General features: G+C 32.7%; 1 protein-coding gene across 1 annotated transcript in view; it reads right to left on the reverse strand.

The window, feature by feature from the left end:
* Positions 1–262: 262 nt before the first annotated feature.
* LOC134244797 (carboxypeptidase B-like) overlaps positions 263–27,384 on the reverse strand; it is a 33,358-nt gene continuing 6,236 nt past the window's right edge. Inside the window, exons 2-12 of the mRNA XM_062727040.1 lie at positions 12,945–13,033; positions 11,787–11,862; positions 10,672–10,808; positions 6,499–6,607; positions 4,565–4,678; positions 4,144–4,248; positions 2,995–3,102; positions 2,808–2,898; positions 874–1,076; positions 696–780; positions 263–552 (exon numbers count right to left, since the gene is read on the reverse strand). Coding sequence (XP_062583024.1) covers positions 350–552; positions 696–780; positions 874–1,076; positions 2,808–2,898; positions 2,995–3,102; positions 4,144–4,248; positions 4,565–4,678; positions 6,499–6,607; positions 10,672–10,808; positions 11,787–11,862; positions 12,945–13,015 — 1,302 coding nt within the window. The 5' untranslated portion in view covers positions 13,016–13,033 and the 3' untranslated portion in view covers positions 263–349. The remainder of the gene's footprint in view (positions 553–695; positions 781–873; positions 1,077–2,807; positions 2,899–2,994; positions 3,103–4,143; positions 4,249–4,564; positions 4,679–6,498; positions 6,608–10,671; positions 10,809–11,786; positions 11,863–12,944; positions 13,034–27,384) is intronic.

The raw sequence follows: 27,384 nt of genomic DNA on the forward strand, positions 1-27,384 counted from the left end.
TTATGATTAAATAGATCATACGCAAATATGAATTTTCTCTCAAAGATGTATTCATAGATTGAAATTTATTATTCAGGTTCGATGATTGCCCCCGCCTTGGTGGCTGATTTATTTTCTCAGTAATTTTGTTACTGTTTAAAATTTTAAAGTTTTATATAGGCTACATAGCACAATATAACTTTTAAAAAATATTTTGAAATGAGTCAGTTCGATACAGTAGCAATTTTTACATGGATTGATACAGAAGAAAAATGAGAGTAGATTTTGTATGATGATGTTTTATTTGGAAAAAACAAACAAACATGTTAATAGCACCAACCACATTGTATAAATGTTAAATGAACTTGCTCTATCCCCTACTTCCTGTCCGGATCGTGTTTAAGGACAGCGCGAATGCCGCTAAGCCACGCCATGACTCTCTACATGTAGGCTCGATCTGGTTCACCGGAAGTACAAAGCCATGTGACCCAGTGTCACGAAGTTCAATTGTGTAAGCATATTTGACCCCAGCTCCACCCTTGACCCAGTCGTCAGAACCACCGGCAGCTGAATCTGAATTAAATGTTTTCAAGTTTGATATACGTTTTAGAATGAAGAAGCTTCATTAAAACAGTTTTTACATTCAGCATCATTATAAAATCGTTCATATCTCTATAGGCGCCAAAGAGTACTTTTTTTTTACTGCGGATACTTACATAATACGTTTGTTGATGAGCCTACTAAATAAGTGGTACCGTACAATTCTCCGAGAGCAGCTGTCCCAGTCTTAGCAGCAGCATCCTATATCAACAAGTAAAAAGTTTCTTTAAATTTGATTTTGCTTCAGATGTAAAGAAACCATTTTTAAGATAAATTTGCGAGCGTAAGACTTACCAAGTCCTGCCAGTCTGGGGGTAGAGCTGATGTGAAGCCCCACGGGTACAGCCACATCTGACCGTAGGCGTGGTACGTCAGGTAGGCCAGCATGTTCTGCTTATTGTCTGTGATAAATGTGGACACCGCCTGGCTCTCCTTCTCAGAGAACGCCTGAGAACCAGAATACACATCCGAACACACGTTAGTACTTCCGCCGATCGCTGAAATGTCAAAATTATCTTCTGATGTAAGGAATGCTACATATTTAGTGAAAATATAGCCCTTTTGAAATCAAAGAAATGAACATAAATGTAAACTTATGTCGGTATAGGCAAATTCCTTTTAAACTGAGTCCTCGTTCACTTTATTTCCAGGGGCCCGTTTTACAAAAGAACTTACGACTAAGACCTTAAACTTCAATTTATTGTAAAATTTTGCAAAATTAGTTATTTTGTTTGAAATTGCTAGCATAATATAAAAAGATCTTTCTACATGTCTTTTAAAAATATAAACATTATTTTCTATTTAATCTAAATAAGAATGTTATTAGCAGAATTGAAATTTGGTCTTAGTCGTAAGATCATATGAGTATGGGAGATATTCAGGTCAGTGTATGGGGATATTCAGGATCAGAGTTTGGGGAATATTTAGGATTTGGATATGATGGATATTCAAGACAAAGGGTCCTGAATATTGCTTATTTAAGATCAGAGTATGGTAATAAAAATGATCAGAATATAAGGGACTATTCAAGATCAGAGTAAAGGGGATATTCAAGTTAAGAGTATGAAGGATATCCAGGATCATAGTATGGGTTTGCTCTGTTCCAATTTTGTTTTGTTTTATGGACTTTTGATCTTGAATTCTGTTCTTTGTCTCTATATGTTTCATTCATGACCAGAGTATTGAAAATATTTACTTGATCAAAGTGATGGGTATACTAGTAATTCAGGATCAGAATATGGAGACTATGAAGAATCACAGATTGGAGGATATTCAGGATTCTAAGGATTTCATCATTTAGAGTTCTGTACTCATTGTATTCATAAAAAAGTCACTAGTGTGGCATTCGTAGAAAAAAGGACATATTAGTACAATTCTCTGTAATCCTTGGACTTTCAGTAAAGCATGACATTCTCGACCTTTAATTGGCATCTGAAATTTACACAGCCTTTCATTCACTGTTGAAACAATTCGGGCGAATGTCAACGAGTAAAGCATGATCTGATGACGTCGTTTCGTGCGGGAAAGAGATGGGGCTTAAGTCATCTCGTCATTGTCAACAACAATTTAAAGTTGCTGATGTAATTAATTTCTTAACCAATAAGAATCTTGGTCGCCATTTGAGGGACGCTAATTACGTAGGCCTTACTGAAAGTCCAAGGTGTTCAGGGGTTAATTTTTTAAGATTAACTATCTAAGAAATGCATGGACCCTGAACTTTATTAATTTCTTCCCTTGTTCTCTAGTTGTTATAATGGAAAGTATATCAATTGTACAATTCTCTGTCATCCTTGGACTTTCAATGAGGCGTGACATTCTCGAAGCTACGTAATTAGCGTCTCTCAGATTCTCATTGGTTAAGAAATTAATAACATCAGCAACTGTAAATTCTTGTTGACAACGATGAGACGACTTTAGCCTCACATCTTCGCCGTACGAAACGTTGTGATTGGATCCTTGCTACACTCGTTAACATTCACCCGAATTTCTATCCCTTGTTTATCTCAACATTGAATGAAAGGCTGTGTAAATTTCAGACGCTAATTATGTAACACCGAGAATGTGGCGCCGAACTGAAAGTCCAAGGATAACAGAGAATTGACTATATGGTCAGAATCAGATAAAGATAAAATATGAATAAACTTGTTCAGAAACCTAAGGTCACTAAAGTTACATGGGTGACTTAAAAAAGAGTTAAAAATAGAAACTTAACGATGATGCAATCTGACCTGGATTCCACTGATATCCGAAGTTTCTGTTCAGGTCTGTTCCGAAGCACTTCCTTCGGTGTTCTACTCGGTTCTTCCTCCAAAGTCTGTACTGTAAAGTTAAAGGAATTTTTTTTAAAAATCAGTAACGCTCTACAGACATATAAAGTGGACAATAAGGCTGTATCACTTTTGTCTTGGTACCTACATTTGTGTGTGAATATTCATAACCATCTGGATTCAGCAGAGGAGCAAAAAACCAATCAAATTTATTCAGCAACTGTGAGGCATAGCCAAACTCGTCTCCGTATACTAACTGAATAAAAGGATAATTATTGTTAAATTTAATATCTAGGAACTTTAGCCTCATACACTTTTACTCAGAGAATATTTTCCGTTATATGTTATAAATATTAAATATAGGTCTCAATTTATATTTTTAGAACAAATTTTACACCTCTCGCTAACAAACCAAGGCGAGAAATGAATGAAGATGTATTAAAGAAGTCAAGATAAATTTACACCGTCTTATACCTGAAAATCGCATATTTTGACCAATATTTCAAAATTTACATCACTGACCCAAACTTTTTCTTTCATTATCTTTAACTACTCGATACTTGTGACTGATCAGTACTTAAGTCGTAAAATGTTTGATACAAGAAAATATTTTATTGCCTTTTTAGATATTTGATTCCGAAATTTATGTTACGTTTTTAGTGCAAAAAGGTCACACAATAATTTACGAGCATTAATGTGCGAGATTTGTTCAATGATAAATATTATTTGAACTATTTTACGTAAAATAAGATAATATTTATCGCTATGGTTACATATGATAAACTATGATAAAGGTTAAAGTGATTAACCAAAGAGTTTAAATTTATGTGCAAAAAGGTCAACTTAATTGTACCCTAATTCAGTAAGATGAACATCGACCCCTTATTTTCTTAGCGATTTGATTCATACTATATGAGTACTTATCCAAAATATACTTCTCAAAAAAAAAATCCTTGATTTAACAAATTTCAAGGGTGGCATACCTTAAATGTTATAAAAACCAAACATAGATGCAGCACAAAAATCTAATGAAAAGAATTTTAGTATTGAATTGTGATTTTATTATAAAGAAGCCACATCGTTTCTACGTCATCCTTTTGAATTTAAACAGACTAAACTTGCCGTTTTTATTTGGTACCAGGTATGCTGAAAATCTAGTATATTATGCAATCATATGTTCTTTTTTAAAAGAAAAAATGTGAACATTTGCAAAGTTTACTGGTAGATATATACCTAAATTATCAAACAAGAATATAATATAATTTTTAATATTGAAATACATGAATTTAATTCTTACTTGATTTATAAAATATAAAACAGTAGCTGGTGCTATCCACTCACGGGCGTGGATCCCACCATCAATAAAAATGGAGGGGCGTGAAATACGGTCTCCACGAGTAACCTAGCAAATGAAGATAAAAAAAGAAAGTTTTAATAAAAATAACATGACTGAAATAATATTTTAACTAATACTGATTAATTGATAATTTCGTCTAGATTTCACTATAACTTACATTACACGAAAAAGATTTTTAAAATGTTTACTTCCCAAAATCCAGTTTTAATTTGACATTTGTTTTTTTTTTTATTGTGAGTTTTGTTCATTTTTATTTGAAAGTAGTTCAGTTATTAACTTTTATTTAAAGTCAATTTATGTTATTAATTGCCCAGTTAATAAATATTAACAACAAGTGAACTAAGAACAGAACAGAACTGACCTTAAGAACGTTAATTTCCCGCCCCTCGGCCGTGTATCCTATGGTGGAGACGCTGGCATTAACTGAGGACATAGACAATGTCGCTGTAGCTACATCTCGTAAATACTGATTAATCTAAAAAATAGTGATATATTTTTTAATTAAATCTTTAACTCAGATTTTGTTCAAAGAGTAAAATGTGTGAAAATTCAATAATGCAGAGCGCGTACGTATTATTTGCAAAAGCCAAAAATATCCCTTTCCCCGAACACTCACGCTCAAAAGATATACAAGTAATTAGGAAGGCAACCTGTGCACATATTCAATGGTTCAGTTTGTTCATAAAATGCCACTCCTTAACACCATGAATGGCTGGTAGCATGAAAAATTTTGTGGGTTTTTTTAAAACACATAAAAAAACAGAAACCGTAAATTTATTATTATTTTGTGAATATTTTCAATTTTTTAATGAAAAATGAAACATGGAGGTAACGACCATTATTCAAGCTCAAAAGTCAGTTCAAACAATACAAATCAGAGCAAACAGGGACCTCTAAATCGTCAGAGTTGGGATCAGGTGCCATGGAGGAGTGAGCATCCCCATCGAGCGGTCACACCCGCAGTGTTCCTTGTCATGATCGGATAAAGCAGAAAATCTGTAGACAGATCAGGGTATAAATAGAGGCCTAACAATAAGTATGGAAAATGTCCATAAGCCTTTGACTTATAAACTGTATTTGCTGACAAGGTCAATGTATCGACCGTAGGTCTTGCATGTAAAATGGTGATTTTAAACGAAACTGTTCATATTCTTGTTTCATCATTTGACACTGATGCTTGAGTTTCTGACTGACAATGTCTTTGTGGTTTTGGGAGATCAGGTTTTCCAACAATCTATTGGAATTTCCATGTGTACCAATTGCGTCCCATTATTAGCAGACCCATTTTTGTATTCATTTGAAGCAGAATTTGCTCAAAATCTTAGACTTGGAAATAAACACTTGCTGTAGCCTTCAACTCGACATTTAGATATATCGCCGACGTATTGCAATTAACAATAGTTATTTCCATTGTCGATGCGATATATCCCGGTAAGCTTGAGATAAAAGATATCACATCTGTTTCATATTTAGATATTTTACTTGAAAAAGACGTTAATGGTAATATAACAACTAAGCTCTATGATAAACGTGATTTTAACTTTTCAATCGTCAAGTTCCCTTACTTATACAGCAATATACCTTCATCACCTGCATAAGGGGTTTATATCTCTCAGTTGATTCGATACGCAAAAGCATGCTCTATGTATGAACAATTTCTAAATGAGGTATATTATAGACTAACAAGTTGATTAGAATTCTCGTCTAAAGTCATCATTTCGTAAGTTCTATGGTCGATACAATGACTTTATCAGCAAATACAATTTATCATTGAGTCAAATGCTGACTTATGTTTTTCATACTAATTGTTAGTCCATTATTTACACACTGAATTGTCGACGGAGTTTTCTTTTTTTCGCGATAATGACAAAGAGCACATGGCGGGTGTGACCTATCGGCAAGGGATGTTCACTCTTCCATGGCACCTGATATCACCTCTGATGTTTTAGAGGTCCGTGTTTGCTCTGCTCCTATTTTTTATTGTTTAATGGACTTAAATACTGTTCGTTATCTCCATATGTTTCAACAACTTGTTTATCAATAGCTTGCCTCATTTTAGAAATTGTTTGTGCGTATAGCATGCTCTCACAACCAATCAACTAAGAGACATAAAAATCATAGGTAGGTGACAAGGGTTTGTTGCTACATAAGAATGGGACACTGACGATTGAAAAGTTGGAGTCAATCCTTTTATCAAAAAGCTTTGTTAAGTTCACGTCTTTTTTTTTTCAAGTGAAATATGGAGAATACGTAAATCTTGCGGTGGTGATGAAGGTAGTAGTGTGTGAATCTTACCGAGGAATATCTATGGTAGGCGAAATGGTTAAAGCCCTGATTTCTTCCCTGAGAACTGTATGGCAAAAGAATACTTCTTTTTATGGAAGACTGTTCTTCATCGACGAGTCTAAAAATCCATAAAGAAATATATTTCAAAAAATATAAGAAACAATGAAAAGAACCTTTTTATCAAATATAGAACTTAAAAACATGGACAAACAATATTTTTTAAAAAAGAAGGACCATGTACTCTTAAAACTATCTTTATATAACAGAACTCGAGTGTACGTTAAACTATTATCACAATTGTGAACCCATCCTAGCCAATGACACTAAACTCGAGCAGGCTTGAATTTGAATTACCCTGGGAATGTTTGCGTATTGTGTCCTCTCTAATTACAAACGATCTTCTATATATCATTGTAAACTATTGAGCCCTTATCCTAGTTTCTTGGATCACAAATTCACATACAATATTTTGAATCTACACTACACACTATGGGTGCTTTTAGATTGCTGATAATTGGTAATCTCAATATAATTTTTACGAGTATGACTGTTCCGTGCTGTTCTTAAGAAAAATATGAAGTTTTTCCTCTTTGTGTCCTTTGGCTTTCAAAACAGCCCTAATTCGTTTGGGTAGACTTTGTTTTGAGAGCGAAAGAACACAAAGTACTAGTGATAGAGGTTAGTTTACTCAGTTACGTGCAATTAAATTTAGGTTTTACTTTTTGATATACACTTATTCCCAATATACTTATGGACAGATACTGTACATCCCATATTGTGGCCCAAACTTACCTGATTTAAACATTTGAAGCTGCACTACCCGAGGAAACTTGCATATTAATGTATGGATATTAATTTTTTTTTTTTGTTGTTGTTGTTGTACTTATTGTAAAGATTTTTTTTCGAGATTTGTTAATGCAAACGCAGGTGTTCCGGAGCAAATTCTGAATTAATGAAGGTCCGCCTAACTGAAATTTTTTTTTATTATTTGTAGATGTAAAGTTTAAATCGGTTCCTGACAAATCTCGTACGGAAGGCGAAGCACCAGTCTAACGAGACTTGACTGTAGAAATCAGATCTCCTAATGTTGAATCATCCTACCCGAGGGGTAGTATACACTGCCTAATTATGCATGCATTTTATTATTACTAACCATGTCCTTGTTTTTTTTAGTTCTTGATATGAAGGTCTTTATAATTTTCCCCTTATATTCCTATGTAAAACTTTGATTTCCAGTTGTGACCCTGCCCTAACCCTTGAGGACTACTGTCACTTATCATATCCATGTTGTTTTTGAGAATAAGATTTTTTCTTTTGCGTCCGATGTAAAACTTCCACCTTCTTTTGTTGCGCCACCCTACCCCCTGGAACCAAAATGTTTTCTGACCCAGTGTTTCTTGAGAAATGAATTTTTAAATGATATTCTACCCGAGATTGCTGGCATATTTAGATCAATAATCATTGCTTTGTTGGATCTACATTATGTCATCCCTAAAGCCTTTGTAGTCTTAAAATTGGAATTTTTTTCTGACCCAGTGATTCTTGAGAAAAATACAGCTTAATTTTTTTAATCTAGCATACGTTTGAGGACTTCTTCAATGCACATTTTGGAAAATAATACATTTCTACTAAATAAAAGGGCAAGTTTAAGGTATCATAAATGGTGCCCTTTGATTATTGTTTTCAGTCATGCTTGATATTTTCTTTTTCTCCTTTGCACAAATAACAACCCTGATGTCAGTTTCGTTTGATATTCACAGGAATTTTCAATCCCCTGAAATGTCTTCCACATGTCTTTTTTCATGTTTTTGGCATGTTTTTATTGGAATTTGATTCCTTTGTAAATTTCATCTCAAATGTTTGAAATTAATTCAGACAGAGTTGCAATCAGGACCGGTTATTCGTTTCCCAATTAGTAAATGCATTAGAAAATTGAATCTACACTACGTCAAGATACTTCGTTAATACGGCTTCTCGTTTGGTCTTCCTAGTCATTAAAATTTGCGATATGAAAAATATAAAGAAAACGAAGAGTATTCAAGATCAAAAGTCCATAAAACAATACAAAATAGAAGCAGAGCAAACACGGACCTCCAAAACATCAGAGGTGGGATCGAGTGCCGTGGAGGAGTAAGCATCCCCTGTCGACCGGTCACACCCTTTGTGTGCTTTTTTATATTTCCTTTATACCCCCCCCCCCTACATGTATTGACACTGATCTTCTACTGTGTCCCAACCCTGACCCCAAGGATCATGATTTGAACACACTTGTATCTACACTATATAAGGATGGTTTTGAATTAATGTTTCTAATCACGGCTTTGCTATTCTTTGAGAAAAAGAGTTTGAAAGATATATTCTATATCTTTGATTCTCTATTGTGGTCCCACCTTTTCCTCAGGAATATAGGAATATAAGGAAAACGGCAAAGATATGTTGTAAAGAAGAAGTTAAATTGTAAAAATTTACAGACAACAGAAAAAAGAGAAACAAATGCTAAATATTTTCAATTTAGAATTTGAAAAAGTTCATTTAAGTCTTAGGTGACCCAAAAAGGTTGTGTGAAAATGACATTGAATTGCTACTGATGTTCTTTATATTAAATTACTTACTGAAAGACCTCAAATAATGTGCGTATATAATCGTACATGATAACATATTAGACACTTCAAAAACCTGATGTGATTTTTATGACAGGAGGTCAAATACAGTAATAGTGATTATATTAGAAAGGTTATCAAATATAGGGTTTTATTTACGTCAGAATTTTGCACGTGAGAGAAAGATATGAAAGAGATAATTCAGGAACCAGATATAATAGATTATACCTATAAACCGAGGTCCTGTGTCGCAGGGGGGCAAAAAATACGTCACTGCTCAATGCTCGAGTACAGGTCTAAATACCCAGCTTTCCACCTGCGAGTGTGGTATCTCAATACGCGTGAAAATATTTCGAAGGGACGTTAAAAAACAAATAAACACGAGACGGTGTGTCGCTTAAATGAAATTATAAGAAACAGTATTTAAGGCCTTAAGTCCATTTAAACAATACAAATCGGGAACAGGGTAAATACGGACATATAAAAATATTAGAGGCTGGCTCAGGTGCCATTGAGGAGTAAGCATCCCCTACATACCAATCACACCTACTGTGTGTTTCCTGTCATGATCGGGCTAATGGAAAAAGCCGTAGATAATTCAGTGTGCAAATAATGGTCTAACAATAATTTGTATGAAAAATGTCAGTCAGCATTCGGTTTAATGATAGAATACACTTACTGACAAAGTCGTTGTATCGACTGTAAAACTTGCGAAATGATGACTTTAAACGATATTGGTGGTGTTCTTGTTTCATCAACTTGTTTGTCAATACCTTACCTTGTTTTAGAAATTGTGCATACGTAGTGCATGCTCTAACATATCAAATCAATTGGGAGACTAGTGATAAGGGTGTGTTGCATCATAAGTAAGGAAAGTTGATTTAATAGTTGAAGTCATCACGTTTATCATAATTCTTTGTTTTTGAGTTACCATTAGCGTTTTTTTTTTTCTAGTAAAATACCCAATTTATGAAACAGGTGCCATACACTATGTGGTTCATTTTTATTTCAATTTATATCGAGTCCACACATGAATGAAAGTAGATGTTGTTAATTGATAATACGTCGTCGATACTCGTATATGTCGAGTTGAAAGCCACGGCATACGTTTTTTTTTCTTGTGAAGACGATTTCGAATACGTTTTTTTTCTTGTGAAGACGATTTCGAATAAATTCTGCTTCATATGAATGTAAAACGTGTCTGCTGATAATGGAGCGCAATCGATTCCCATGGAATTGCCGAGATGTTGGAAAGAGAGTTTGACTGTTTAAAGATAATCCAGAATGTCGTCTAATTCGGACAATATCAATGGAAACAGGGAGTGTAGTTTATCAGCAATCTTTGATCCGCTCCAAAAAAATCGCTACTGTGTGTAGCAATTTTAGATGGAGCGGATCAAAGATCTGATTTCAATTAGATTGGTTTAACTGTGTAGATTGTATGTTTATCATGTTTAGGTTTCTAAGACTTGGATTGATGTTCACGTGCTTAACATTTTCCAAAAATCCATTAAGAATGGTAGTAACTTTTTCTAACATTTCAAGAAAGATGTTTTAACGCTCCTATAATTTTTTGACTTACTTTTGTAGATCGTCGATCCAGATCTTGACGTGAGCTCCTATATCTTTAAGGACACTTAATACTGATTCCAGTTTCTCCGGCTCTACGTAAACTTCCATAGAGTGATTCCCCCTTCGTGGATGTCGCCACATATCAAGCTTCAATAGAGAATACTGGTCTTAAAAATCTCTGTTATTTTTTTTAACAATCAAGAAGATAAGAAATAAATTCTTTTTTCCTGAAATATTCCATGAATGTTTTGAGAGGGATATGGAGATAACGAACAGTATTCAATCTCAAAGTCCATAAAACAATACAAAATAGGAGCAGAGCAAACACGGACCTCCAAAACATCAGAGGTGGGATCAGGTGCCATGGAGGAGTGAGCATCCCCTGTTGACCGGTCACACCCGCCGTGTGCTCCTTGTCATGATCGGGAAATAACGGAAAAATCCGTCGTCAATTCAGTGTATAAATAATGGACTAACAATTAGTATGAAAAACGTCAGTCAGCATTTGACTCAATGATAAACTGTATTTGCTGACAAGGTCATTGTATCGACCATAGAACCTACGAAACGATGACTTTAAACAAGACTGCTGATACTCTTGTTTCATCAACTTGCCTGTCAATAATTTACCTCGTTTTAGAAATTGTTCATACGTAGAGCAATGAGGTAATTAAAACTAGATTTTGGTATAATTTCCTTTTAAATGTCATATTGTAATTTTTGAATTAAAAAAATTAAAAAAAAATTACAATATGACATAAATATAAATGAACAATTGTTATTTTCAGGACCTAAAAGTAGATTTCACCGCTTACTTCCATTAAATAGAAGATGCTAGCAGTTACTTCGACTCATGAATTTAATAAATACGATTTATCTAAATATTGCCTTACTGGTAATTGTGAATCAATCTTGAAAAAAAAACATACATATGTAGTTTTGAAATGTACTGTATTACAGAGAAATAAAAGATTTGTCCGCAATATAAAGGCAATGTAATCATTAAATAACAGCGAGAAAAATAACGAAGATGAAAAAATTTTGTGGTTAAAAAATAATATCCTGGTATGCATATTTTTTCTTATCATTGATCTAGAGAGACCTTTGGTAAGTTTTAATACTTACATCATAAAGGTCGTGTATAGCCAGCACCTGTTTTAGTTCGTCATCTGAATGAGGCACAATCTGCAGCACCTTGTGGCTGAAAATTTAATCTGATAAATTAACCAACATATAATTTAAGGGATAAGGTAGTGATCAAAGTTATTAATTAATGTACTGTAATTAAAATCCACACTGTCGTTTCTGAGAGTTATTTGATACCTGAGTTTATTTCTGTGCTCAATATTATAAAGTATTGAATTGTGTTCACGATATTAAATAAATTTTTTAAAAACCGCATCTGTCCTTAAGATTTAATCATTAATATAAATCAGAAATTTTTCACAAATTTATTTTTAACTCTCCTCATTACGTTTATCAAATCGATTCTGTCGCAAGTAGGTAATTAATGAATGTCAAATTAATAAAAGAAAACATACATTTGTAAAAATATGTTATGTAGAATCACAGTAGACCTTAGTTGTTGTTTTTTTAATTCTAGAGATGTGGAAACATTTACAAGCCAAAAAAGGGACAGATTAAGAATTTTTTTTAATTACTTAATTTGGAAGGATTCGAAGAAATTCCAACAAAAGTGGAGCATTGTCCTTCTTGAATCCTAGATTAGTTTTACATTATTGATTATAAATAAACGAATGCTTCCACTGTCAAATACATGTAATTATTTATACAAATATTAAACCTAAAACTGATTGCAAGCAAAAAATATAATCATGTATATATAATGATGATGTTAAATAGTGTTTTATTTGTAAGTTAATTAAATACATGTATCTTTGATTTATTTTTTAAAGATTCTTTGTAACGTAACATTTATATACCGGAAATCTTTGCCCTGTTTTAGAAATCTCTTTATAATGGATCTTTAAAAAAGGTTGATATTATTCTTTTAAAATCTAAGTAATTGAAGCAACAGGCCAGTATTATTCTAGTAATATCAAGAACATGGATTTTAGGAGGGTAATATTAAGAGTAAAGACAGAAGAGAAAATTAATGTTTTGTGAAGTGGGGAAAATACATTGTACATTAAAATTTATATTTATAAAGATTTATGATTAATCTATTTAAAAAGAATTAATGTTAAGAATTTGAAATAATTTTTTTTAACCCTAAATAATTATATTTTGAAGTTATTTTTCAAAAGAGAAAAAAAAACTTACCCGTCAAATCGAATCTGTTCTGATGTCACATAACCGCATAAGAGTAAACTAACACAAACCAACGAGCTCATATCCACCCAGGCTGTGTTCTGCAAAAAAAATAGAAAATCTCTCAGATATTGGAAATTCTTATAGACACTTGTAACATAGTGTCATCATTCATTTCAAATCTGGTACGTCACATAATCCTCGGAGACTTCATTAAAGTTGTCACATCTGGTTCTAAAGATCCGAAGATATAAAATTCTTATTATTTTCGACAGGAATTACACATCTCAATTTTGTTTCAGATTTCCTTGGGGACCTGTATAAAAAGGGATTACACTTATATTTTATAATTTTTATTTTATTACAGGATATACAGTATTAGGGTTTATAAATTTATGATTTTTTTTTTAAATTTAATTGTTTAATATAGTTTATTTATTTATTATTATTCAGTATTATTTATTTACCGTGCATTAAAGACAAATTCCATGATTTGATTCAGTCCCTTCATAAGAACAAACATTTTTTTTCTTTCGTAACATATGTTGCCTATACGTCAAAGTATCTTGCGTTATTGACGTACCAATCCACTTAAAGTTACATTGAAATTTCCTACAATTAATTAAGTCTCATTTTTGAAAACAGACCATTTTGTTCTGCACTTGAAAGAAAAAAATATTCAAAAGAAATCTAATACACTGTATCTACCCATGTTACTTTTTAGTGAAATATATGTAGATAACGATCAGTATTCGAGCTCAAAAGTCCACAAAACAAAATAAAATAGGAGCAGAGCAAACACGGACCTCCAAAACATCAGAGGTGGGATCAGAAACTCGGGTATCTTTTTTATCGACAATTCAGTGTGTAAATAATGGCCCAACAATTAAATTTTGATTTAATGTGTGTTAATTCATTCTTACCACAGGAAGGAGAGAGCATCCCCTTCAGACCGGTCATACCCACCGTGTGCTCCTTGCCATGATCGGAAAATCCGTCGACAATTCAGTGTGTAAATAATGGCCCAACAATTAGAATGAAAAATGTCAGTCAGTATTTGATTTAATGATAAATTGTATTTGCTGAAAAGGTCATGGTATCGACCATAGTACTTACGAAATGATGACTTAGAGACTGCTGATGTTCTTCTTTCAGTAACTTGTTTGTCAATTACTTACCTCGTTTTCAAAATTATTCATATGTAGAGCATGCTTTTGCATATAGAATCAACTGAGAGATATAAACCGCGTATGCAGGTGACGAAAGTATATTGCTGCATAAGTAAGGGAAGTTGACGACTGAAAAGTTACAGTCATCACGTTTGTCATAAAGCTTGATTGTTAGATTACTATTAACGTCTTTTTCATGTAAAATATCTAAATATGAAACAGATATGTCAGACTCTGTGGTATCTTTTATTTCAAGCTCACCGGGATACATCGTATCGACATTAAAGAATGTAAAAAGCATTTGTTAATTGACAATACATCGTCGATATTTATCTAAATATCGAGTTGAAGGTCAAGCAAGTTGTTTCTTCTTTTAACGTTTAAAATTTTGGACAATTTCTGCTTCATTTGAATACGAAAATAGGTCTGCTAATAACGGGGTGCAATTGGTACCCATGGTATTTCCAATAGATTTTTGGAAGACCTGGTCTCCAAAAACAACACTTTAGTAGATATATTGTCAATCCGAGACTCTTTTTAATACCGGTATCAATTTCAGAGTATACTTGTGTGTACAATCAGAAAGTTTTTAACAAAATAATTTTGCATATGACCAATGATAAGATGAGTAAATATACGAGTTCCATTTTTATTGGAAAAGCAGCTGTCAATGATATCAAAAAGCCTAGACTTTAATTTATCGAGTTTAACTTATAAATTCATTCTATTACATTTCAGGTTATTTTTGCACTCAATGAACATCATGATAAAAAAACATCGATATGTTTTGTTGCAATACATTCCCTATATTGAAACATTAGAATTTAAATTATCCTAGAAATAGATTGTTTGAAATTTAAACATCTTACCATTATGGTCAAGTACCTTTAAAACTGATAAAAAGCTTAATTAAAGGTCAAGATCTTTGTTCTTACATAGATAAGACCATATCAGATGTCAGTATTTAAAATAATCCGCATCACGACTAGTATGAGGTATAAAAGCCTCTACCAATATTAGTTTCAATTGGAACAATGTCCTATAAGTCAAAATATTATATAAAATTCCTAGTATTTCTGCCTGATTTGTCATTGTTCCTGATTTTAGAGGCCTTATAGTTCAAGGTTTCTAAGTGGAGATTATTACTTGGAAATGAAACCTGCATCAAAAACTTCAACCTGTTCACTCAACCGGAAAATGTAGGTCAGATTCAGCAGCCGAAGCAAGTTTAGTAGAATACATCCTAAGATGTACCATCCATGCAAGTTTGGTCATTATAGGGCTCAAAGTATTAATTTGATTATTACATAATATCTACATCCACTTAATATTTTTCCCTTTATTTCGTATGAAGACCATCACCATTAATCAGTGCATAAACGACACTAAGCAAGCCGCGTATGGAGAGGACTTACACAGGAAGTGCCTGCTGTCCAATCCTGTTATGTTTTACATAATAAAATATTGTATCAATTAAATTAAGCCATGATTCTTGAACAATGGCTGTTCCATCAGTGATGCATACAATGACATATTTATCTAAAATACAATATTTAACATTTTTAATTTTACTTTGAATTTTTTTCATACAAATGTATGAGGTTAATTCAAAAAGTTAATACACTTTTGTCCTAACTTTTTTTATTTAACGTCTATATATCTAAATTTGGTACACATGATTAAACAGCAAATTCGAATAATTTGAGTTCAAAAATGGAATATATCTTCATATTTATAAAAATTATCAAAGAATTAGAACAGTAAAAATAGGGTAACGGAGCAACGTCAAATATAAACAAAAATGTCTACATGTATCTTTGTTTGTTAGTACAGGAATTAATGTCGCAGCTATTGCAGAAAAAAATACATATTTATTTTTGTGCATCAGCTGCGACATTAATTCCCGTACTAACAACCAAAACAAAACATTTTATTATATATATTGGACATGGAGTTCTACACCGCTATTTGGAAACATCTTCACCTGGGGTACTAGTCATATAATAATAGCTATTGAGTATAGGATATTACTGTCCATTTTCATCTTTGACTTTCTATTGATAAAATTTGTAAAATAAAAAAATATGTATTAAAATATATCAATTTTAGATATTGAATAATTTAAAGCCACGCTGCTCAACACCAACAATTACAGAATGTATTCTAAATTCTCCATTAATACATGTGAACTTAAAGGTACTGTGAGCAGCGTGCTCACTAAGTGATACCCCTTGCCTCCCATACCATTATAATGACAAAGTCTATGTATCTCTGGGAGACAAGAAATAGACCAAGTGTTAGATCAAGAAATAAATAGGAGATTCACAATGGCGTTATGTATTAAAGAATCTCTGAAAGTATCATTAAATTTTAATCAATGGCATAGGAGGAGTTACGGATAAGAGATGGATACCCTTTTAAGAATGCAGTGTCCATATTTTGCAATGGGAAACCCTAAATATATGTCTGATCAAAAGGTAAAATAAGAGGTGCAGAATGGCACTATTGTAACAAAGATTCTGTGAAAGTCTCATGAAATTTCATTCTGTGGTGTAAGAGGAGTTGCGGATAAAAGATGGATACCCTTCAATATTATTGATTGATTGATTTTATATTGTTTAACGCCAAGTCGGCAATATTTCAGCCATATTTCGGCGGGCCCTTCAATATTATAGAAAGAATGGCAGTGTCCATATTTTGCTATGGGAGAATATGTGTCCGATCAAAAAGTAAATTAGGAGGTGTACAATAGACACTGTAACAAAGATTCTGTGAAAATTTCATTAAATTTCATTCAGTTGTATTAGAGGAGTATAATAACTATGACACCTAATGCATGTACGAGTATACATATAGATTAAATTATTCATTATTTCTTAATTCCATTGGGCGAAGAATAAGTTTTCCTCATCCATTTGAAACACATACATCATGAAAGCTGAATAAGCTTGTACATATTTGGAAATCTGAAATAATATGGTTTGATATTTTTTTTCGTAAAGATTCATAAACAAGACATTCAAGCCAAAAATGAAATTCATTTTCTACACAGTGATCACTACAAAATTGACATATATCTTCTCTCAATTTTATTATATCTTCCTGTTTCTATACTTAAGTTATGGTAAGAAAACCTTATTCTAGTAATATACTTCTGTAACTTAAAATGAATAGGTTTGTCAAATATGCATGGATTTTGGAAAGGTTGTCTCACATGATGTGCTTATACGAGAAACACTTTGTTGAATTTCAAAAAAAACTTGACAATCCTGAAAGTAGATATTCAACACTCTTTCTTGTATAAAGATATAATTTAATTTTAGTTGTAACACGTCATTTGATTGGATAAAAGATTTAATCCATTTGTATAACATAACTTGCCTATGTCACATTAAGTCACGTCAAAAACGTATTACTCCGCTTGACATTACTTTTAAAATATGCTAAATTTGAAACCTTTTCCGGAGGAAAAATTGTGTCATTGTCTTCGCGGTTTATAAAGCGTAAACTGTCCCAAGTTATGTTATATCGTATAACAAAAGTTGAAAAAAAAGCTTCATTCCTTCAATAAACTGTGTTGGATTAATGAAAATAATAGATGTAAAAAAGAAATTAAAACCTACTCACTTGAGAAATGTCATTAGTGAAGCAATGGTTTCCGGATTGCATGATGGGGTGAAATGGAAGTTTGGTTCTACAAGCATCCATTCATGACGCTTACTGTAGGAGTAACGAGCTGCTAATATCTGCGTGTCATTACATCCTATTTTGTTTGCGTGAAAATGTCATGACGTCATGTAACATCAAAAACACTACTCGTGTTTGTACCTTTTCTCAGGAATGTAATATTCAAAATATTTACTACGATCGTCAAATTCACACAACAACCCGTGGAGTTTAAAAAACAAGAAGGTAGCAAAAAATGTCTGAAATCGATCTTCTCTTGGTTGTTTGGAGGATATACTTTATTTTCTGTCTTCTCTATTTTTGTTCCATTTTAAAAGTGTACTGTCTAATTAATTGTCACAATACATGTGTTTTACAGAAAGACTTAGGTTTTAAAATGAAATATGTCGAGATAACGAATAGTATTCCATTAATGTCTTTTTTCTAGTTAAAGATCCAAATTAATATAAACAGATATATCAGACTCTGTGGTATCTATTTTCAAGCTCACCAGGATATATCGTATCGACATAAGAATGAAAATGCCCATTGTTAATTGATAATACCTCGTCGATATATCTAAATGACGAGTTGAAGGCCACAGCAAATGTTTTCTTCTTTCCACGTATAAGATTTTGGACAAATTCTGCTCCATGTGAATACAAAAATATATCTGCTAATAACGGGAAACTTAAACAATTGACAAGGAAATTACAATAAACTGACTTTGAATGTGTCATAGGCATAAAGCGGTTGTGACCAGTCGACAGCGATGCTCACTCCTCCATGGCACCTGATCCCACCACCAGACAGGGGATGTTCACACTTCCAAGATCATGACAAGGAGCACACAGCGGATGTGACCGGTCGGAATAGGATGCTCACTCCTCCTTGGAACCTGAACCCACCTCTGATGTTTTGGAGGTCCGTGCGTTTAATTAAAATTGACCTTTCATCTGATTTGATATGTCGCTTTCACGAAGCGACATATGTTTGAATTAGATTGGTGTTTCCTTTGCTACTGGTTTGTATTGTTTGAATGGACTTCTGAGCTTGAATACTATTCGTTATCTTCAAATAATACCCTATTACAAAATAGATCTCTTTTTTTAATAACATTTTTCTGGAACATTTTCATTGCCTATAATTTTGTATCGTAAAAAACTTATGCAATGCTGATTTCTTTAGTGTTTCTGATATTTCATTACGCCATGATGGCATCCGTGTTGCTACCTTTTTAAAGCCAGAAAATTATTTCCAAAGTCAATGTTACATGTATTATAATTATGAAAAGTCATTTAAAAAATACGAAGACTTTTGACATAACCTTTTGAATTTGATTTATAATAAACAAATTTGGTAAACGTTTTAATGACTAAGTTTCAATAAATCAAAGAAGATGGGCGCATTTGGCGTGTGATCTGCAGGAATCATTTGTACGAAACATTTATAGTTTAAATGTCCATGATTTGGTTGGCTGAACATAGTTGGTCAGATTTTACAAACACGTCCACAGGTGGGTTTTTTTCATTTCGTTTGAAAGACTTTGTGAGATTGTAACATTTATGTCCGTTTTTCCAAGGGGTACCATAACATAGTAATGTTTCACAAAAATAAACACCTAAAATATTTCATGCATAGATGCATGATACATGTATATGTACATTATAGAATAGAAGATTGGAACTGATTTCACTCGAGAATCAAACTGAACCAAAATTTATCTAATTCAAAATTTCAATACATCAGTACATAAAACGAAACTGACAAAATAAATGGTTGTTTGCATGAAAAAAAAAATTAACGCCCCATGCAAGACTCGAACCAAACAACTTTTCGCTTCTAGTGCACTGAACAGATAGCCCAACTTACTGAGCTATCACCGCCACGCAGATACAGGTGATTTTAAAAGGACAAAGAAGCACCACATTCACTCATTTGGAAGCTTCTCTCCATTTTTAAAAAATGTGTATTGTTTATTTGAATTAAAATACACACAAATAACGTTTAAAAATCATGGAAAAATTTTAGAAAAACGTGTTCAAAAATGTACCATTTTGTACCAAATGTCTGAACTGCCCAATTTTGAAGTTATTTTATAGCAAATCAAATTTCAATTTTGGGAAAATATTTTCCTTTCCTGTTGCACAGGAACCCGATAAATAAAAAAATGCTAAAATGTCATGTGACATATCGATAAAATTTTCACTTTTCAATTACGCCCAGACTCCTGCCGAATGCCAATCAAAAGCGCGCCCTCGTTCTTTAAAAAAATCGATTAAAATATAAAAAAAAAAAACCTTCTCGCAGTGCCAGAAGTCAATTATTCGATTGTGATATCAATTATTCGATTTTAAAATATCAGGAAATTCAGAACTGTTCATTATTTAAATATAAAGAATTTCAAAATCTTATGACAGAAAATCATTTTTGATATCAGAAAACATCTAAAAATATTAAAACGGTGCCTCATAAAATTCAATTGAAAAAAAACCCAGAAAATGTACTGTAAATCACTTTTTATTCACCTGAACTTTATTTTTGCGTAATTACGCGAGACAATATGCTCGCGAAAATTTAATTCTCGCGTATAATAGTATTCCTTAAGATTATACAGAGCAATAACCACAATTCGTGAAAATTTGTCTCGCTAATCAATTTTCAATGACTCTCGCGAAAATAAGGTGTCGCGAAAATTAAGTGATCTACAGTATTCCTGTAAAAATGATAAACGCAGACTTTGAGTGAGAAAGACTATGAGAAAATTGACGACCTGATAGGATACGATTATTAGTAAAAAATCTTATCGAAAGGCATAGAAAAGAAGAAAACACTTGTTGCGGCCTTCACCATGATATATAGACATATATCGACGACTTATTGTCAATTAACAATGATAATTTCCATTCTTATGTCGATACGATATATCCCGGTGAGCTTGAATAAAAGATACCACAGAGTCTGACACATCTGTTTCATATTTGGATCTTTTACTTGTAAAAGACGTTAATGGTTATCTAACAACAAAGCTTTATGACGAACAAGATGTTAAAGAGTTAAAGGTACTTGGACACATATTAGAAGTTAATATTTTCTGTATAATATCAAGAATTATATATTTTAATAGCATTTCACACAAAAATTAATTAAAAATCTTATTTCATTTAAAAGTTATTAAAACTTCAAATTTTTTGGCGGGTTTGATTGACACATCCTTGCACTTTCACAAATTTTAACTTTATTCTTAATCCTTAGGAAAAGTGGCAATCTTGTTGTGTATTAATGAGAAATATTAAAACTTTAATCTAGAAAAACAATTTCATTTAGAGTAGAAATGTTAGAAAGCAAAATTCCTTCACAAGAATGGTCATTCCGAGCTAAGTGAGTTTAGCAAATCGATCACACTCGTGTTATGTACACAGTTTTTGTAAACAGGGCACGAGCTCTTTTATTGTTGATGTTTACGATTCACCGGGTGCGTTCAATCGTCAAAGTCTGCTCACCACAACTGCACGGACTGACAATATATTGTGTGTTTGTTCTGCTTTCGAACATGTCTACTTTGAATTTTCTGGATTATAGTATTAATATTTTTCACTTATACACGACAAGATTGCCACTTTTCCTAAGTATTAAAAATAAAATTAAAATTTGTGAAAGTGCAAGGATGTGTCAATCAAACCCGCCAAAAAATTTGAAGTTTTAATAATTTTAAAATGAAATAAGATTTTTAATTAATTTTTGTGTGAAATGCTATTAAATATAAGTCGTAATATCATAGAGAAAATATTATTTTAGAAGTTTTAAACTTTTCAGTCGTCATCTTCCCTTACTCGTGCAGCAATATACCTTCATAATTGCATACGGGGTTTACGTCTGTCAGTTGATTCGTTACGCAAGAGCATGTTCTGCGTGTGAGAAATTTTTAAAACGAAGTGATAAATCGACAAACAAGTTGCTGAAGCAAGAATAAGTGCAGTCTCGATTATTAAAAACCATCATTTCATAAGTTCAATGGTCGATACAATGACCTTGTAAGCAAATACAATTTATAATAAAGTCAAATGCTGACTGACGTTTTGAATACTAATTGTTAGTCCATTATTTATACACTGAATTGACGACGGATTTTTCCGTTATTTCCCGATTATGACAAGAATCGCACAACGAGTGGGACCGGACGGCAGGGGATGCTCACTTTTCCGTGGCACCTGAGTCCACCTCTGATGTTTTGGAGGTCCGCGTTTTCTCCACTCCTATTTTGTAATTTTTAATGGACTTTTGAGCTCGAAAACTGTTCGTTATCTCCACACATTTCATTTCATAGGTATATGAAATGACATATTGACCTTTGTGCTTAAGATAATTCACAAATATTTTCTATCAACGATTTTTCTGCACTGACAACATCTGTTTTAATACCTTTCCTTCCTTTTTGCTTCAACAAAACACGATTAAATCCTTATCAGTAGAAAAAAAGAACTCTGTCAACATGAAAAATCACAAATTTTAGATATCTTCTAATTGTATTTCTTTTAAAAAAAATGAAAGAAAAAATGTGGACCCTCTTTAAGAAAAAGTGTTTTCATGGGTAAATAAGGCGCAAAAGACTGATTATTTAAAGGAGTATTTGTATGAAAATGTTGATACATGTTTTCAAAAAAAGAAAAACAAGTTAATTTAATGACAATAATTTGAAACCTCTCAAAAGAAGTACCTACAACTTTTATCTTTGTTGAAGAGATGAGCTTTCTATTTTTCAATTACAAGAAGTTATTTTGAAATTATAATAAAAAATATGTTTTTGCTATTGTTCATTTTTTCAAAAAACTAGAAATACTTTAATGTTCTTAAAACAATGGAAATATCTGCTTATATAGTGAGAAATACAATTTGATGCTCTAAACTGACTGAACAATCTGGTAAGAATGTACTTCATGTCTGAGGACATTTGTTTCTAGGATCTGGCCCTATCTTTGTTTCACTTATAGAGTACCCGAAAACCAATTTATATAATTAGAAATACGATACATGTATTCTTTGTTTATTTTTAGATACTGATGTTCCAAAACACCCACGTATATCGTTGTAAATCGAAACTAGTTGCCATCAAATTACATAACAAGCATTGTCACCCGATTGTGGTTTGTCTGGTTCCTAATCGCTAATCACAATTAATCGTTTTATGATAACCAGTTCTATATTTATTAGTGATAGTCAGCTGTCAATTAACACAGAAAAAAGAGCTAAAACGACAAATTATCGGCTTTAAGAGGTGGACTTGTCATTTGACTTTGAATCATTACATATAAAGATGGAATGTTGTTTAACATCCCATTCGAGAATTTTTTTTCACGCATATATTATAGAAACGTCACCATTTAGTACAGAGGGAATCATCTCTTATCCGCAACTCCTCTTATACCACTGAATGAATTTTCATGAGACTTTCACAGAATCTTTGTTACATAGTGCCTTTGTGACCTCCTATTTTACTTTTTGATCTGACAAATAATTCGGATTTCCCCTTAGCAAAACATGGATACTGCCATTCCCGCCATAACATTGAAGGGTACCCATCTCTTATCCGCAACTCCTCCTATACCACTGAATAAAATTTATGATACTTTCACAGATTCTTTATTACAAAATGTCATTGTGCACCACCTATCTTAACTTTTTGATCTGACACTTATTTCGGGTCTCCCAGGACAAAACATTGACTTTGCCATTATAATGGTGTGGGAGGCGATGGTGTCATTTAGTGAGCTCAATGCTCATATTACCTACACCTATAGTTTATAATTCTTTAATAGTTTCGGATAAAAGTTATAGTAGGGTTGAATACATAAATGTTTATTTTTGATAGCCATATTATCAAAATACATTAAAAAGCAATTTCTTGTTAATTATTAGTTTTCGTATTATTCTTTATAACTTGAAATCAGTACCCGCACATTCCTAGGCGGTTTGAACTATCTTCAATCTCTGATCTGTAATACCAAGTTTTTTTTACACTTTGGATGAATAATGCAACTTTATTTCTCCATTTTCGGAAACTTTCAAAATCTCCATGATAACCATGTCAAGTGGCCGATAAAAACGCCAAACAATTCCAAGTTTCTTAATGAAATATTACAATGATAAATTGGTGTCATTTTTCTTAACTTTGAAGAATTGCTCTGGAAGTCAAGCACACTTTTGTAATGCTGTATAAAATGGAGTAATGTAGAAGTAAGGGACTATCGACTATCTCGTTTTCCTTTCACACCTTTCTCAGACTGAGCCGATTCACCGATTTCCCTCTCCGCCACTGTAACAGGGGCTATTTATCACACTCAGCTTATTATTCAGAGATTGTCGGGCCTCAGTTCCACGAAGAAATCTCTGACTTATGCCGGTATCATTTATCTTACTTAAACTGTAGGAAACTTTTTGATGATATAAGGTCATTTGTTTAGTCTTCTTTTTTCTCAAAAGACTACAAATATTAGGAAAATTAAAACTGGAAAAACTGAAAACATGCCATTTAGTTGATATTTGGCCTTTATCGTCTAAAGTAAGATAAACCTCATGAAACTGATGAGGCAAATACTGCTGTGTCTTTTATTTCTAGTTCACGGGGATATATCGAATCGGCATTTGAGTGTATAGTTAATTGATAATTGATATAAGAAGGCTACAGCAAGTGTTTTCTTTTTATGATGTAAAAGTTTTAAAAATAAATTCTGCTTCATAGAAATACAAGAACAGGTCAGCTAAAAAAGGAGCACAATTTGTGTCATGGGTTTTATTCAATGTCCATGACCCAAATGTGTGCCATTACCTGGTTTCCAATCATTTAAAAAAAAATAAAAACTTTTTTTAATTCGTCAAAGATAAATTTTGTGGGGGGTTTTCAGTTACAAGGAACGAATAAACTTTTTTACATAAATTGATTATTCAAATAAACAAATGATGTCGTTTTAATGTGTTTAATTGTGTAGAAGAAGGTGTTCCGAAAAATTGACATGTTTAATCATCGGGAGGCCAGCCACAATCTCTACCGTAAACGACACGTCAACTGCATGCTGCACTTCAGGGCTCTGTCGCAGCAGGTCCTAGCACATTTTTTACTTCGTCTTGTTAGTCAAAAAAATAAAGCAGGCACCAGATAAATGGCTTACTTTTTATTAATTAAGGTTTTACTGACACAGTTTTTAGAATACTTTTTCATTGCTTGTGCTATTTTGAGAGAAAGAGATTTTGACATAGCTTTGAAATGAATTTTTCATTCAGAGCATATTGCATAAATATTGTGCAAAGAAAAATTCAATGAAAGTTCTTTGGAGAGAGAGAGAGAGAGAGAGAGAGATTATAATAAAAAAAACTGTCCATCATAGTGTATAACACTGTAAAAAAATAACTAGTAAAAGTCACAAAGAAAACTAGTAGATTCACTGTCCATACAATCACTACCTTAATAGTAGTTTTACCAGATATTGGTATATTTCAAGATAAAATTAGTAAATTTTGCAATTGACTTTCACTAGGAAGTATATATACTAACTACTTAACCAGTAAACTGAAAGTTTACTAATCACGACCAACGCTTTACGAAACACAATAGTTAAATTCACTAGGTTTTCCTTTCAGTGAATAAATAAAAGTTTATTTCCAAGTAATTACAAATGCAATTCTAAAGAAGAACAATAAACAACAACAAAAAAGACCAAAGCAGGAGCATATACACAAAAAAGAAAGACTGGGAATTTGTTGTATTGAATACATTAATTTCCCCCCAGCCTTTTGAATACCTAGCACCTTTTATACCCCTGTCGTTGATATTCTTACTCTCTATAATTAACTCAGTCCAGAGACCTCACTCTTTTTTAATACACCTGCCTTGAATTCAGTATGTTTTTTATACTACTGCCTTTAAATTCCCCACTATTTTTATACCCCTGCCTTTGAGGTCCTCACTTTTTTTTTATACTAGTACCCATGCGTATGTATTCCCCATTATTTCTATATTCCTGCCTTTGAGTTCCACATTCTTTTCATATCCCTGCTCTTGAGTTTCACATTCTTTTTTACCCTGCCTTTATATCCTTACTATTTTTATACCACTGCCTTTATATTCCTTACTCTTTTTATACCACTGCCTTTGAGTTCTCCACTTTTTTGTATACCCCTACCTTGAACCTTTGCTCTTTATATTCCCCTGCCTTTAAATTCCTTATTTTTTTCTTATTCCCGTGCACTTGAATTCCATTTCTTTTTACACCCGTGCCTTAAGTCCCCAGCTCTTTTTATACCCCTGCCTTGAAGCCTTTATTCTTTTTATTCCACTGCCTTTGGATTCTTTACTTTTTTTTCACCTGCCTTTGAATTCCATATTCTTTTTCTACCCCTGCCTTTAAACTTCCCTATTCTGTTTATACCCTGCCTCGAATCTTTTATTATTTTTCTATAACTGCCTCTTTAGGTTTGGAAAGAATATTTCCTTAACCTATCTTTTTTTTTGGCTCTAGAGAAATATGTGAACATTATTTTTAAAAAGAGAAAATCAGTCAATTTCTTATCATGGCGAGTAGAATGAACCGGATATTAGAAACAATATGTATGGAATACGACGCGTTAGAAAATAATTAAAATGATTATATATATAATGTAACAATACCATTCATGTTCTTAAAAACTTAAACAACGCCATAAAGGTTTGGACTTCCGTCGGCTCATTTGAATGAACTATCTGACACCCGTGTTTTCCCATTCCAGAACTGAATAGTATTCACTCAATAAACAATTCGTGTGCGCAATATATATTGTAATGTGTATGATATATGGGTAATTAAAGAATGTAATATACACAACATTATGTAAAACACTACTGTTGATGGGTATGTGACCTGGAGCTATAATTAGATCAGGTAGACGTTATGTAAAGTGATTGTTCCATGACCTATATCCTTGACTGTGGAACACCAAAGTCTCCAACGAGCAGGAAACGCTTCCTTATATCTAATTTTTGTTTCTTTTAAAGAATTTTCATTGAATTTTTCTTTGCACAATATTTATGCAACGTGCTCTGAATGAAAAATTCACTTTCAAAGCTCTGTCAAAATCTCGTTAAGTTTTTGATCAATATCATGTGTCATTTTTACGTTACAGAGCATGAAATTACAAATAACATCATTGCACGAATAAATTTCAATTCCAATTTAATAAAATTTATGCGGGCCACTTTTGCCTGTGTATCCTATATTTTTTATTTAAAAAATTATTTTATATTTTTATGCCCCCGTAAACGAAGTTTCGGGGGTATATAGTTTTTGCCCTGTCCGTCCGTCTGTCTGTTTGTCCGCAAAAACTTTAACCTTGTCCTTAACTTTTGACTAGGTGGGACTATGGCTTTCATATTTCACAGGTGTATTTCTTGTGACAAGACAAGTACCACCAAATCTGACCTCTTGACCTTGGAGTTTAGCGCGCTTTTACAGCAAAATTCCAAACTTTTACTTTTGCCATAACTTTTGAAATGTTGGTGCTAGGACTTTCAAACTTCACATATGTAATCTTTGTGACAAGATCATCCATTGGTTACCAACAACTTTGACCTTTAGACCTTGACCTTA

This window comes from Saccostrea cucullata, unplaced genomic scaffold (genome assembly GCF_032062105.1).
Source record: "Saccostrea cucullata isolate Sc308-1 unplaced genomic scaffold, CSIRO_AGI_Scuc_v1 ctg249, whole genome shotgun sequence".
Lineage (NCBI taxonomy): Eukaryota > Metazoa > Mollusca > Bivalvia > Ostreida > Ostreidae > Saccostrea > Saccostrea cuccullata.